This window comes from Bison bison, unplaced genomic scaffold (genome assembly GCF_000754665.1).
Source record: "Bison bison bison isolate TAMUID 2011002044 unplaced genomic scaffold, Bison_UMD1.0 scf7180017851016, whole genome shotgun sequence".
NCBI lineage: Eukaryota > Metazoa > Chordata > Mammalia > Artiodactyla > Bovidae > Bison > Bison bison.
The window spans coordinates 997,476-1,012,375 of record NW_011481589.1 but is presented as its reverse complement, the minus strand read 5'-3'; the positions used below and the strand labels follow the sequence as shown (position 1 = coordinate 1,012,375).

Sequence of the window (14,900 nt, the reverse complement as noted above, 5' to 3'; positions counted from 1 at the left end):
GGGGGACTGCGGGTGGCAGGCGCCGTGGATAATCCGAACCGGAATGTCAGTGTGAGTTGGAGACCGCGAGCTGAGGAGGGAGGGAGACCTCTGGCGGTGGGCACCGATGTTCTCGGGGAACCACAGGCAGTGGCCTCTCTAGTAAATGGGCGAGCCCAGGCAGAAGTACCTACGGAATCCGAGCCAAAGGAAATCAGGGCTGCAGATTTGCCAGCTCTCGTGGCTTCGGAATCCGAGAAATCTGCAGAGCATGTGTCTGGTGCTTTTTACCCTCCAGAACTTTTGGAGGCCCTAGCGCTGCGCTTCGAAGCTCCCGACTCTCGGAACCGCTGGGACCGACCCCTGTTCACCTTGGTGGGCTTAGAGGAACCGTTGCCCCTGGCAGAGATCAGAGCTGCCCTGTTTGAGAACCGGGCTCCTCCACCCCATCAGTCTACACAGTCCCAGCCGCTTGCCTCCGGCAGCTTTCTGCACCAGTTGGACCAGGTCACCAGCCAGGTCCTGGCAGGACTGATGGAAGCGCAGAAGAGTGCAGTTCCCGGAGACTTGCTTAAGCTTCCTGGCACCACAGAACACCTGCGGTTTACCAGGCCTTTGACCATGGCAGAACTGAGTCGCCTCCGTCGTCAGTTTATTTCCTACACAAAAATGCATACCAACAATGAGAACCTGCCTCAACTGGCCAACATGTTTCTGCAGTATCTGAGCCAGAGCCTGCACTAACCGGAGCAAGTGAGTGGGAAAACCATGGTTTCTTGTCTAACCACTACAACATTTGTTTGGGAAGAACAAAGTTCTGCAGAATATGTTGAAATGTGGTACTAGAGCTATTGTGACTGATTCACTCATACCCTCCTGGATCCCTCTGTGCCAGGCCTTGAGTTTACAGCAAATTTGATACTAGAGAATGGAGAACTGTCTGAGGATCTATGCAGATTTCTCTAGAGGACAGAGCTTAAGTGGACAGAGCTTGCATAGATTGGGTTCTGTTTGGGCTGTCACACACCATTGATTTCTCGCATCTGAAGTGTGAGAGAGCAGACAGGATGGATGAATTGTTTATAATAATTGTGAACTGAACATAGCACAGTTCTGCATCTGTGCTGGCCCTTTCTTCATACCACACAGTTTTTTAAGTACTGTGCCTATGTTTGGCTAGTCTCTGGCCTGGGGCCTGGGATCACAGATGGATCCACTGGTTTCTATCCTTGGGAAGCTTTGGTTCTAGTGGAATTGAAAGATAAAACCACTAGATTATTTCATTTAATAAAATCTTTTATAAAAAGACAGTGTGCTGGCATCTCTTTCTCTTAATGTAGCTTTATATTCTTCATATAGTTTACCTAATGTAACATTTTAGATACGTATGTATCCCTGTTATGCCTTCTATCAAAAGTACTTGCTAGTACTCAGTGAGTCTTGATGTCTTGGTCTTAACATGGAGTCACGATCATGACAACTTCCCTAACTGGGTGCTTCATTCTGCTCTTCAAGGCAAAAGCCCTTTAAGCTTGTCTTTCATTTATCTCATTAAACAAATAATAGATATGTGCTTATATTTTTGAAAGATGGTTTAGATAGTCTTTGCCCTTGAGAGATTAGTAGTAAACAGACGATTAGTTCAGTTGGTCAGTTGTGTCTGACTCTTTGCAACCCCATGGACAGCGGCACACCAGGCTTCCCTGTCCCTCACCAACTCCAAGAGCTTGCTCAAACTCATGTCCATCAAGTCGGTGATGCCATCCAACCATCTCATCCTCTGTCATCCCCTTCTCCTCCTGCCTTCAATCTTGCCCAGCATCAGGGTTTTTTCCCAGTGAGTCAGTTCTTTGTATCAGGTGGCCAAAGTATTGGAGTTTCAGCTTCAGCATTAGTCCTTCCAATGAATATTCAGGACTGATTCCTTTAGAATTGAATGGTTTGATCTCCTTGCAGTCCAAGGGACTCTGTGGTATTGGAGAAGACTTGTGTGGTCTTCTCCAACACCACAGTTCAAAAGCATCAATTCTTCACCGCTCAGCTTTCTTTATAGTCCAACTCTCACATCCATACATGACTACTGGAAAAACCATGGCTTTGACTAGATGGACTTTTGTCGGCAAAGTAATGTCTCTGCTTTTTAATGTGCTATCTAGTTTGGTTATAGCTTTTCTTCCAAGGAGCAAGAGTCTTTTAATTTCATGGCTGCAGTCACCATCTCCAGTGATTTTGGAGCCCCCCCAAATAAAATCATTCACTGTTTCCATTGTTTCCCTATCTGTTTGCCATGAAGTGATGGGACCAGATGCCATGATCTTTGTTTTTTGAATGTTGAGTTTTAAGCCAACTTTTTCACTCTCTTTTACTTCCATCAAGAGGCTCTTGAGTTCTTCTTCACTTTCTGCCATAAGGGTGGTGTCATCTGCATATGTGAGGTTATTGATATTTCTTCCGGCAGTCTTGATTCCAGTTTGTGCTTCATCCAGCCCAGCATTCTGCATGATGTACTCTGAATATAAGTTAAATAAGCAGGGTGACAATATACAGCCTTGATATACTCCTTTCACAATTTGGAACCAGTCTGCTGTAGAGTAGTGCCTGGTACATAGTAAATACTATATGCGTTTTGGCTACCAATAGTACTGTACTAGTTGTAGAATATATAGAGACAGCTAAGAGGCCCTTCCTTAGGAAGCTGTAAGGCCAGTGAGGGGAGATGAGTAAATAATAGATACAGTTCTGTGTGACAAATGCTCTCATAGTATTATACACCTGTGATGATGTGGTGACATGGGGGTGGATGATGGAAAAAGCCAGTGGCTGCCCACATAGGACCCCTCAAGGTGTTTGAGCCATGAGAATATTAGAGCTTCAGTTGGCCAAGACTGATTCAGGTGGAATATGGTGCTTATTATTTTATAAAAGAAAAAGCTTTTTCCTCCCTGATGATAAAAACAATTATACTTAATTGGGAATTCCTTGGCAGTCCAGTGGTTAAGACTTGATGCCTTCACTGTTGGGGCCCAGGTTCAGTCCCTGGTCAGGGAACTAAGATCCCACAGGTCTGCCCCCTCCAAAAAAAATTACACTTAATTGTAGAAAAATTGAAAAATACAGAAAAAGTAAAATCCACAATCCCATTATCTAGAGATAACTTCTATTATGTTTTGAAACATTTCCTTTTAGACTATTTTCTACATGTTTGTATAATTGAAACTATAGGTAATATTTTTGGGGGCTCCACAAACACTGAACAGTGACTGCAGCGATGAAATTAAATGATGGTTGCTCCTTGGAAGGAAAGCTGTGACAAACCTAGACAGCTTATTAAAAAGCAGAGACATCACTTTGCTGACAAGGGTCCACAGTCAAAACTATAATTTTTCCAGTAGTCATGTATGGATGTGAGAGTTGGACTGTAAAGAAGGCTGATGCTTTCGAATTGTGGTGTTGGAGAAGACTCTTGAGAGTCCCTTGGACAGCAAGATCGTCAAACCCGTCAATCCTAAAGGAAATCAGTCCTAAATACTCATTGTTAGGATTGATGCTGAAGCTGGAGCCCCAATATTTTGGCTACTTGATGCGAAGAGTCAGCTCACTAGAAAAGACCCTGATGCTGGAAAAGACTGAGGACAGGAGGAGAAGGGGGCGACAGGATGAGGTGGTTGGATAGCATCATCAACTCAATGAACGTGATTTTGAGAAAACTCCAGGAGATGAAGGACAGGGAAGCCTGGTGTGCTGCAGTTCATGGTGTTGCAAAGATTTGGACATGACTTAGCAACCAAACAACAACACAGATAATAATTTTATGTTCTAGTTTTTATTTTAACAATGTACCAATGAAAAGTTTTGTTACCATTTCAGTGGTTATATAACCATAACATTTGAAAATGTAATTTTTTTTTTAATCTCTTCTCTGTAGCTTTAAAGCCCAAATTTGCACAATTTACTGGAACATCAGAACTTAGCAATAATTTTGTTATAATAGTCCACTATTATTGACTATATTGTCTTAAATTTTTTTTATTGAAATTACGTTATATGAACATCCTTGTACGTTAATCTTTGTCTTCAATGGTTGGTCATTTTATTAGAGTGCATTTCAAAAAGTGGAATTACTAGTTTATAATTTGTTTGTTTTGTTTTTAAGTGGATTGCCCCTGATGGTGATTATCCATAAGTCCTGGTGTGGAGCTTGCAAAGGTAGGTAGAAATGATCAGACCTCAGATGTGTTCTCTAAATGTTAACATTTCTGACTTTGGCTCAGCACTGTTTATTGCTTGTAGGAGTACCAAAGAAATACATGGAACAGATTCTCTGCCCTCAAGAAATTTACAGTAGTATTTGCAAGGGATTGAAGGATGTGGCAATTAAGATATGGTTATATAGAGTATGGGATTAAGTGCTACAGTAGTTGTATGAACAGTTGTATATACAAAAAGAGATATGGGGAGTGGTTAGCAAAGTCTTCCTGGAGGAGGTGGGAACTGAATTAGTAAGGTTCTCTTACTACGCAGCATGTGTTCTCTCTGTTACATCACCCTGCAGCTTCCCAGGCAGATTTCTTCTTTTGTTTGGTATGCTACACTTAATAAAATCTTTTTGGAAAAAGTATAAAATTAGTGTATACCATTAGTTTAGTAATACATGTGCATTAATGGTAGAGTATTGTTCCTCTCTTGTCTTTATTATATCTGTTCTTAAGTAGATGTTATTGAAATATGTAAAAAAGCAAATAGTGGTAATTTTTTCATCAGTGTTCATTATCTGTATTTTATAAATGAAATGAAAGTTTCAGAGAAATGAAGTCAATCACTTAAGGATACACAGCTATGCAAGTCAATGGCAGAAGCAGGACCAGAATTCAGGTGTCCTGATTTCTGGGTCTTAAGATTAGAAAAACTGTCAGTTACATGAATCATCTCAGCAAATTAAGGTTTGGATATGTCAATGATTTTTTTTCTGTTGCTTCCCACCCCCAGCTTTAAAGCCCAAATTTGCAGAATCTACAGAAATTTCAGAACTTTCCCATAATTTTGTTATGGTAAATCTTGAGGTAAGAATTCCAGAGCTTCTCCTTTCTGCTGTGATTTTAAGTCTTCACTGTTACAGAATTAACATCATTGATGGTATAAAATCTTACTCAGCAGAGTTGTCTACTTGTATGTATGTGTTTTTCTTCTGAACTCTAATACTAAGGCTTGTATCAGATATTGTAGAACCATCCAGCCCCCATTTGTGGGAGGAAGTAGGAGAAGAAAGATTGGTTAAAATGACTAACTTTTAAGATTCTTTCATTTTTAGTTTGTGATTATGTCATGGTTTTACATCCTTGTATAATTAAAGATGTAGTCATACATGCAGGCCACAATTCCCTGAAAAATAGGATTGAGTTGAAATCCTACTCTGTGCTGGGCTTATATGTACAGCCTCCTTTTTCTTGGTTAGATATCTTTTATGTTCTTCACATTGGCCAGAGGTCTTAGAATCCCAAGTCAGAATATCAGACCTTGGAGTTAGAAGGGATTTTTAGACCATTGATACCATTCCCATTTTACACATTGAGCATCTTAGACCTGAAGGAGTAAGGTGATTTAGTCAAGACCACAGAGCCGAGTAAGTGATAAGAATAGGTACTGTGATCTACTTGTGCTGCCTCTTAGGCTATACTCTTCAAATGTGGGATTCTTGGATGTTCTCTGATGATCCTCCTAGCCCTATGTTTCTGTAAAATGATGTTTATTTGAACATAGGACTGGAAATCTGAACACATTAACAGTTAATGTTGAGGTAGCTAAGGGAGTGCTTATAAAGCTGGTGGATAGGGGCTTCCCTGGTGGCTAAGTGGTAAAGAATCCACCTGCCAATGCAGGAGACACAGGTCAATCCCTGATCCAGGAAGATCCTATATGCTGCAGAGCAACTAAGCCCATGCAACACAACTACTGAGCCTGTACTCTAGAGCCCAGGAATCAAAACTTCTGAGCCCATGTGCCACAACTAGTGAAACCCAGACGCTCTTGAGCCTGTGCTCTGCAACAAGAGAAGCCACCACAATGAGACGCCTGTGCACCGCAGCTAGAGAATAGCCCCTGCTCACCACAATTTCAGAAAAACCCACGCAGCAGTGAAGATCCAGCACAGCTGAAAATAAATAAATAACTTAAAAAATAAAGCTAGTAGATAGCCTGAATGCTAACACGTATAACTTCTGAAGTGGGAATCACACCATAAATGACAAAGTTAAAAATAAATAAATAATTTTTAAAAATAAAAAATAAAGCTAGTAGATAGCCTGAATGCTAACACATATAACTTCTGAAATGGGAATCACACCATAAATGACAAAGTTACTATTGATTCCTGTCTATCTGAACTCCTCACCATTTTCTATGGTAACTTAGAATCACCACTCAAAGAAAACACAAATGTGTTCAATGAGCATTCCCCAGCTTGAGAGATTTCTTAAAAAGAAAGCTAGCTATGTGGTCATGTCTCCTGGGAGGACTGTAACTTCACAATTGTACTAAAATGTCAATCTTATCAATTCATGCATTCAAGAAAAACTGTGTAAGGTATTGCGAATAAGCAATGAACAAAACAGACAAATTTCTTTGCTGGCATTAAATTACATATGAGGACTTGAATGTGGGGAGGCAGACAAATAAATATGTCAGATGGTGGTAAATGCTGGGGCTAAAATGAAGAATGGAGGGGACAGTTTGCAGTTTTAATTAGGTGGTTAGGAAAGAAGGTGGCATTTGAGCAAAGATTTGAAGCAGAAAAGGGAGTGAGCCACCTGGATGAAGGGGGGGGGTGTATGTCCAGGCAGAGGGTAAGAACAAGTCCAAAAGCCTGAGTGGGGAGCGTGCCTGGCTTGTTTAATGACAGCAACAGCAGGCAGCTTAGTGTGGCTGGGAGAAACTAAACAAGGGGTGGGATGTGACGTCAGAGAAGTGCCCAGGTAGAGGTCATGTAAGGGCCTCTCAGGCCACTTCAAGGACTTACCCGGAGTGGGAGGGGAAGTCACTGGAAGGCTTTGAGGAGAGAAGGAACATGATCTGACTTGAGGTTTACACTTAATAGGATGAAGAGGAGCCAAAAGATGAAGATTTCAGCCCCGATGGGGGTTATATTCCACGAATCCTGTTCCTGGGTAAGGTGAAAGGTCTTAATCTGGGAATCCTTGGTACAGAAGGAGAGAGAAGTGCATCAAGGCACTGACTCCACCTGTTGGCTACTGCTAAGTCGCTTCAGTCGTGTCCGACTCTGTGCGACCCCATAGATGGCAGCCCACGAGGCTCCCGTCCCTGGGATTCTCCAGGCAAGAACACTGGAGTGGGTTGCCATTTCCTTCTCCAATACATGAAAGTGAAAAGTGAAAGTGAAGTCGCTCAGTCGTGTCCGACTCCTAGCGACCCCATGGACTGCAGCCCACCAGGCTCCTCCGTCCATGGGATTTTCCAGGCAAGAGTACTGGAGTGGGTCGCCAGTGACTCCACCTAGTGAAATTATATTGTTATGGCTAAAAACAAAAGCCATTTTCAAAAGAGAGTGATGGATTCTAAATGCCAGAGCCTCAGGTCTGAAGGAAAACTTTTCCCATTAACTAGCTGCTTTTGTAACAAACAATAAAACAACCTCCCGGCGCCCCCGTCCAAACTAACTGCTTTTGTGAGCAATGGGAGAGTACTGATCATTTATTTATTCATTTGGCAATCATCTGTGCATCAACCGCAAGTTAAGCACTGTCAGCCACAAGTTAGGCACTACAGGAACCGAGAGAAGCCGTAGTTCCCACCCTTGCCCGGTAGCACGGCTGAGGCAATGGGATACTGTAACCAGACAAATATCTTTTCAGAAACAATTTCCTGGGAGATATTTAATGATCACCTTGTCTTTGATCAGCATTCTGCTAGATTCTATGGGGAATACAAATAAAAATATAGGATCCCACTATCATCAAGCAGTAAAGGAACATGCCAGAAAGATGAAACAGCATATTGGCATGGTTGAGAGTGGGGGTGGGTTGTGTTCAGGGAATTCCAAGGGATTCATTTTGATTGCAATGTAAAACACAGCGGGTAGGGTGGTAAGATAATGGGCTGCAAAGATGGGCAGGTCTCATTTTCCAGAAGGCCTAGTATATCATATAATGCTTGAAGTACCTGTCTGTTGTAGTTATTGCAACCCCTGTGCCATTTTGTCTACAATAGATCCCAGTGGCAAAGTGCGTCCTGAAATCATCAATGAGAATGGAAACCCCAGCTACAAGTATTTCTACATCAGTGCTGAGCAAGGTATGGTTATGTTGAGAGAGAAGAGGGAGGTTTGCTGCTAGGTTTAACTAGAATGAACCACATGCAAGATTTGATGGGAAACTAATTCAGCATGTTAGGTAAGCGTCTTCTGCATGTAGCTTTTGGCTAGATGCTATGTAGGATATAGAAGAAAGAGAAGAGCAAGCCCCTTCTCTAGCTTCTTACAATCCAGTAGGAAGCTAACTGACCCATAGGAAACTGGAGAACTGAGGCTTCCAGAAACAGTCGCTTGCCCTTGGACTCACAGTTAATAAGTCACAGAGCCAGGATTTCAGTCTACAACTTAGTTTTTTTCCTCTGCACTAAAACTATTCTTGTAAGAATTCAAAGGTAGGGGAAAGCTGTTAGATGATCAATTCTGAAAGGTATCATAGATAGTAAACTAACTTGATCTAGATATGAAGAGGACATTTCAAGCTAAGGAAGCAAGGGAAAAGCGTGTCAGGTGTAGCCTGACATGGAGAGTGCATGAGTCATGCTAGAGGGGATGATAACTGGATTGAGTCTTGCAGAATGAGACCTAACCAGCAGAGGGATGTGCAAAGCATTATTTAAGGCAGAGGGAACAGCATCAGCACAAACATGTGAGGGAAGATTGAAATCATAAGTCAGTCATGCTTTTTTGTTCTCTAATCCTGAGTGCAACCATTCTAGAGGCAGAAGTTGGAATTCATGCCACATACTGTCACTGTTTTCCTTCTGAATTCTCCCTGCCATCTGTAAAAGAGGGTTATTTCTAAGTTGCCATGCTGCCAGTTTGTTGATCATTTTATGTTTTGAGACCTCAGCACTCATTTCTCAGAATAGGGAGAAGAAAGATCTGGAGAGGTTATCCTCTCCTTCCCATGGGTAAGGAGAATGTTACCTTCCCTACCCAAAAGCAGATCCCTGGAGGCTGGTATTAGAGGGAAGTTTTCCACATGGAGAAGGGCAACTGAACTTTAGGTCCCCAACTCTTGACCCTTGAAATTCACCTTCCTTTTAGAATTTCATGCAGTTACCCCTGCCATCTTGACATGGGCATCATCCTTTAATATATTAGTCCAGATATAGACACAGAACCCTTACCTGAATTCCCCATGGCTCAGCTGACATGAAGCTGAAATATTCAAACTTGACTTTACTAAATGCTTGGGTAAAACTAAAGGGGTGTAACAAACTTTACTACCTGGTATGCTTTCTGAGATCCACAGATTGTGGCTGCCATTGTACAGGGAGCCTGTACCCAGCTTCCCTCTTTGATTCCTGAGATAGACAAGAAGACTCATCTGTCTACCCAGGGCTTGCCTTCTAGGTTTCTGTTTTGCCTGAGAACTTGACTTCTTCCATACATAATTGGTACTGGACATGACCACCTCTTTCCGTGAAGAACCATCCTCCCTCTTAAGCACACATACTTGCTCACATATTGGTGTAGCCTCCACAGAAAATGAAATAAATGCAGCATTCATCCTGAACAGGTGATGGAGATGATAGAAAGATGCTTTCTATTCCCTTAGTGTCATGATATTTTCAGCTTATGACAGGGGTTCAATTCTAATCCTGGAGGGTAAGCCAAAGTAACTGCTAAATAACATTCTTGTAGGACCTCATAGTTTACAAAGGACATTTATTATTCATTCTCTCATTTAATTTTTATAATCTGCTTGAAGTTAGTAACATCACCTTATTTATAGATGAGAAAACAAATTCAAGAGACTTTCCTGGGCTAAAATCCAGAATTAGATCTTAAATCCAGATCCTGTGCTCCTCTTACATTTCTCCTAAAACATAAAATTATGTGTTGGTTGTCAAATATGAAAGACCTGCTTCATACTTTTCTCCTCAATGTTTATTTCACAGTTGTTCAGGGGATGAAGGAAGCTCAGGAAAGGCTGACGGGTGATGCCTTCAGAGAGAAACATCTGGAAGATGAGTTGTAACATGAATGCACCCCTTCTTTCCTCAAAGTTATTGTTCTGGAAGAAAGCAGCAGGGAAGGGAATACTGAGGAATCAGAACAATTGAATGGATCGGAAAACCTTGCTCCTTCCCACATGGGAAGGGCCCCTCTCACTGTTAGAAGAGTTCTGCTGCCAGAAACTGGTCTCCATGTTTGTGATCCAGCAGAGTGTGGCAGACTTCCTGGTCCTGTCCCCTCTCACCTAAATATCTCTTTGTCATTGAAGGTAAAGAATGACACCTTTTGACATAAAACTTGAGCCATTTGGAGATTTACTCCTCACACTGCAGTATTTGAATCTTTCCATTTCCTCCTGCTTAACTCACCTTGGTGGTGAAAAGAGACCAGAAGCATCTTTTCTATAATGTTAAAAATTGCGGAAAGAACTTATCATTTAAGACAACAAATTCTAAATGTAAAGCCGTAATTCTGCCCCACCAAGGAGCTCAGCCTGTCTCTTCTTTTTCTCCTGGGAATAATCTTGGGCTTCTTCCTGAATGCCTGCAACTTCCTTCCTCTTCTCTGGCTTGGCTTCCCTGTCTGCGCGCATGTGTGTGCAGGAATGGCTGTGTGCTCTGGACTGGCCCCAGCTGGAAGCATGCTTTCTTTGCCCCCGTTAACTGTTGAAGAAACCTTCTAGCCCTAGATGGAGCCATTTTTGTCAAGTCGTCAACTGTATTTTTGTACTGGGATTAACAACAAAAAAAGAAAAAATATTAATTGTTCCATTGAACTTTAATAAAACTTTAAAAGGAAATGTGTTGTGATGGCCTTTTTCTTACTGGGGAATGGAGGGAGAGCACTTCAGGAAGAAAACTAACCTTGAGGGTCTAATCCAAGAGCTCTATCTAGGGCTGTTCCCACACCTGCATCTCCCACATGCTAATGGACATCAGAGCTTGTCTCTTCTACTTTTCAAATATCCAAATTCCCTCCATCCTCACTGTCACTGTTTTGTACAGGACAGGCCTTTTCTACTTCCTATTTACTGTTACAGCCTGTGACTTGACTACTTGCCTCCAATATTCTCTCCTGTCATCCATCCTCCTTAACTTCCCCCAGAGTAATCTTTCTAAAACACAGATGTTACCATGTCACTCCCCTGCTTAAAGCCTTCCTGCCTCCTTCAAGAAAATAGTATTAACATTAGAAAATATCGGGGCCTGCCTGCATCGGAGTCTGCATTTGCTGCTCCGTTTGCCTGGGCCACTCTTCCCTGTGCTATCTACAGGCTTTGCTCCATCATTTCTCATTAAAGCTTCACTGATTTTATTAATAGTAACAGCCTACCCTCCCCCATACTCTCTTTTTCTTTACCCTGTATATTATTTCAACAGTATAAAAAGAGGGATCTTATAAGATATCACCTCCACTGGAACACTGAGTGATGGAGGCACTGTTCATAACTATGCTGAAGTTACAAGTTCATTCTGTACCTGTTTCTTTGAGAATGTAAGCTGCAGGAAGGCAAGCACTTCATCAGTATTATTCGGAGTATATGACAAGATTCTTGAAATGTCTGACACAAAGGAGATATTTAGTAAATAAATATTAAATGAATAAATCAGAGAATTAAAAAAAAACGGCAACCCACTCCAGTATTCTTGCCTGGAAAAATCCCACAGATTTTGGCGGGCTATACGGGTCACAAAAGAGACAAGACTTAGTGACTGAGCAGGCAAGCACACAGCATTGTTGTAACAAGCCTGCCTGAAAGGTTAACTGACTTTCTGAGAGAATATAGCTTAGTTTGATTTACTGTTTTTTAAAATATGTATTTACTTGGCTGTGTCAAGTGTTAGCTGTGGGACGAGGGATCCTCACTGCACCATGTTGGATCTTTGCTTGCAGTGTTCAGGCTTTGTTGCTCTGTAGCATGTGAGCTCTTAGTTTGCCGACCGGGGATCGAACTCTCAACCCTTCACTGCAAGGTAGGTTCTTAACCACTGGATGCAGGGAAGACCTTGATTTACAATGAATTAGGGTACAGACATTTTACCACTTTATAGAGTTATATGTTAATATACAGAAAACTAATAAGCAAATGATTTTCCCAGGGAGAAGATAGGTCCATTAACCAGTTTGTATCTGATTTAATAATCTTATTTCAACTTTGAATTGGTTTTTTCATCTTGCTGGTCCTTATTAATAAGCTAAAACTTTTGCATATGCTTAGAATCTGTTTGAAAATTTTTTTTAACATTTTGCGAATACTTGATATAAAAAATAGTTAATGCTGAATCTTGTCTCATTATAGCTGTAAGTAATGTTCTTCCCACGGATATATGATGACATTTTTAAAAAGTCATGTCACTGAGATGTAGTTTTATTAAAGTTTTAATAAAACTTTAGTGTTAATTATTATAATTTGTAATGTGTGTTATTTTGATTGACATACTAATAATAATTCTTGTAACAATAGCTGAATCTGGAAGAAAAATTTTAACTCTGGGATTTTAGCTTAAGTTCCCCTAAAAGCAGGGCCTGAGATAAGGCCTATACAGGTAATATATTTTAGGAAGAGATTCTAAGGAACAGGAATGCGGGACTGGTGAAAGTGAAGCACAGGAGGGAGAACCAAAGTAGAGTACATTATTGAGCTGGTTACCTCATTGGTCCAGAGCTGCACCAAGGAGCTAATTTCCTGGAAGAACAGATACAGAGGCGACAAAGAGCCATGCAAGCATAAAACAAGAGATAAGGGAATGCAGCTTTATGGTGGTGTCCTCAACTTCCAAATGTAGCTGGTTACCACAGTGACTGCCAAAGCAGGAAAAAGATCAAGAGGTTGTAAAGTAGGGTAGAAAAATTGTCTAACATCTCTTAGATTCTTATAGCCAAAGAAAATTTTAGCATTTTAATTCCAATTAAATATAAATATTTACTATTGAGAGGTATGACATGGTGATGATCAGTAAGAGAGTTTTAAGCATATAAATCCTTTGTGCGTGCTCAGGCACTCAGTCATGTCCAACTCTTCATGACCCCATGGATTGCAGCCCACCAGGCTCCTCTGTCCATGGAATTTTCCAGGCAAGAACACTGGAATGGACTGCCATTTCCTACTCCAGTACATACATTAGGTTAGTTTATAATTCTGTGGTATAGAGTGAAATAAAAATTCAAAAATAAGAATGATGTAAAATTCCCAACTGTTAAGACCCTGTCCATCTATTAATTTTAAGTGAATAAGGTAGAAAAAAATTCAGTGGGTAAATGGATATAAAATTCCTGTGGTACTTAGACTCTAATGGATATATTTTTTAAAAGTGACATAACAACTTTTTCTAAATGTTAATATTTACAGTACAGTAAAAATTACGTCCTTTGCAATTATTTAAATGGTGACGCTTTTAGAGGTCAACTTGAAAGTACATAGTTTTCCAAAATTCTTTCAGTGGTCATGCAACCATAGAAGTTTCAAGACTATGGGTTTCAAACATTCTTCAGCTGAAGGTGCAAATATTTATACAGCACTGTGTGCTAGGAACTGTTTTAAATCTTGCAGTCACATTAACTCATTTATCCTAACAATAACCTGATGGATTTGGTTCTATTTCCATCATCATCTGTGCTTTATAAAATAATAGATAGGGATATGGAGGCACACAGTGGGTAAGTAATTCACCTAAGCTACTGGGATCAGAGTTGGTATTTGAATGTGAGCAATTTGGCCCCTGAATCTATGCCTTTAGCTACTACACCATACTAGGTAATTTTTATTCAAGTCAACCAACTTAAGGATTGCATCAATGACTTAGGCTGTGTAGCAAGTATAAATCTTCAAACCAACTAATACAATTACAAAAAAAGAGAAACAATTGTATATTCCAATAACAATTCCTCTTTAAACTGTCATTCTGCATGAAGACAGCAAAACCTCTTAAAGTCAGGTTCAACGTTTTTTAGGTTATTTTAGGTTTAAACTAGGTCAACTTCAGGATTTCTTTTTCCTCTTCTCCTGGATGGCATTAAGTCTCAGAGAATTATATGATGTCATGACCTCAGATATGAGACACTGCCCAGGCTTGTATCTTCTGAGGTATAATGTGCGGCTACCTGATCTTGGTACATCTTTCCATGAAGGCATCTGCTGGGATGTCTATTTTATCAGCCTCCACTATTCAGTCCATACACTTGGCCCCTTTGTCAGTAGGGCCCTTCTAGGTGGTCCTTCCAGCTCCTCAGCACCACTTCTGTTCCCTTCATTGGGTAGCTCTCCTGTGCCATCCTAGGCCATGAGCATCAGGGCCACTGATCACAGTTATACAACCTCTCCAAGGATAACATATTCAAAAGCAGAGACATTACTTTGCCAACAAAGGTTCATCTAGTCAAGGCTATAGTTTTTCCTGTGGTCATGTATGGATGTGAGAGTTGGACTGTGAAGAAGGCTGAGCGCCAAAGAATTGATGCTTTTGAACTGTGGTGTTGGAGAAGACTCTTGAGAGTCCCTTGGACTGCAAAGAGATCCAACCAGTCCATTCTGAAGGAGATCAGCCCTGGGTGTCCATTGTATGGAATGATGCTGAAGCTGAAACTCCAGTACTTTGGCCACCTCATGCGAAGAGTTGATTCATTGGAAAAGACTCTGATGTTGGGAGGGATTGGGGGCAGGAGGAGAAGGGGACGGCAGAGGATGAGATGGCTGGAT

The 14,900-nt window shown here is 41.1% G+C and overlaps 2 protein-coding genes across 2 annotated transcripts in view; both read left to right on the top strand.

Moving 5' to 3' along the window:
• Positions 1-1,285, top strand: part of KTI12 (KTI12 homolog, chromatin associated (S. cerevisiae)) — a 2,099-nt gene extending 814 nt beyond the window's left edge. Inside the window, exon 2 of the mRNA XM_010849785.1 lies at positions 1-1,285. This exon is cut by the window's left edge and continues 10 nt beyond it. Within this exon, the coding sequence (XP_010848087.1) occupies positions 1-723 (723 nt within the window). The 3' untranslated portion in view covers positions 724-1,285.
• TXNDC12 (thioredoxin domain containing 12 (endoplasmic reticulum)) overlaps positions 1-11,003 on the top strand; it is a 34,961-nt gene extending 23,958 nt beyond the window's left edge. Inside the window, exons 3-7 of the mRNA XM_010849795.1 lie at positions 4,133-4,185; positions 4,966-5,039; positions 7,070-7,139; positions 8,200-8,283; positions 10,147-11,003. Of these exons, the coding sequence (XP_010848097.1) occupies positions 4,133-4,185; positions 4,966-5,039; positions 7,070-7,139; positions 8,200-8,283; positions 10,147-10,226 (361 nt within the window). The 3' untranslated portion in view covers positions 10,227-11,003. The remainder of the gene's footprint in view (positions 1-4,132; positions 4,186-4,965; positions 5,040-7,069; positions 7,140-8,199; positions 8,284-10,146) is intronic.
• The last annotated feature ends 3,897 nt before the right edge of the window (positions 11,004-14,900 follow it).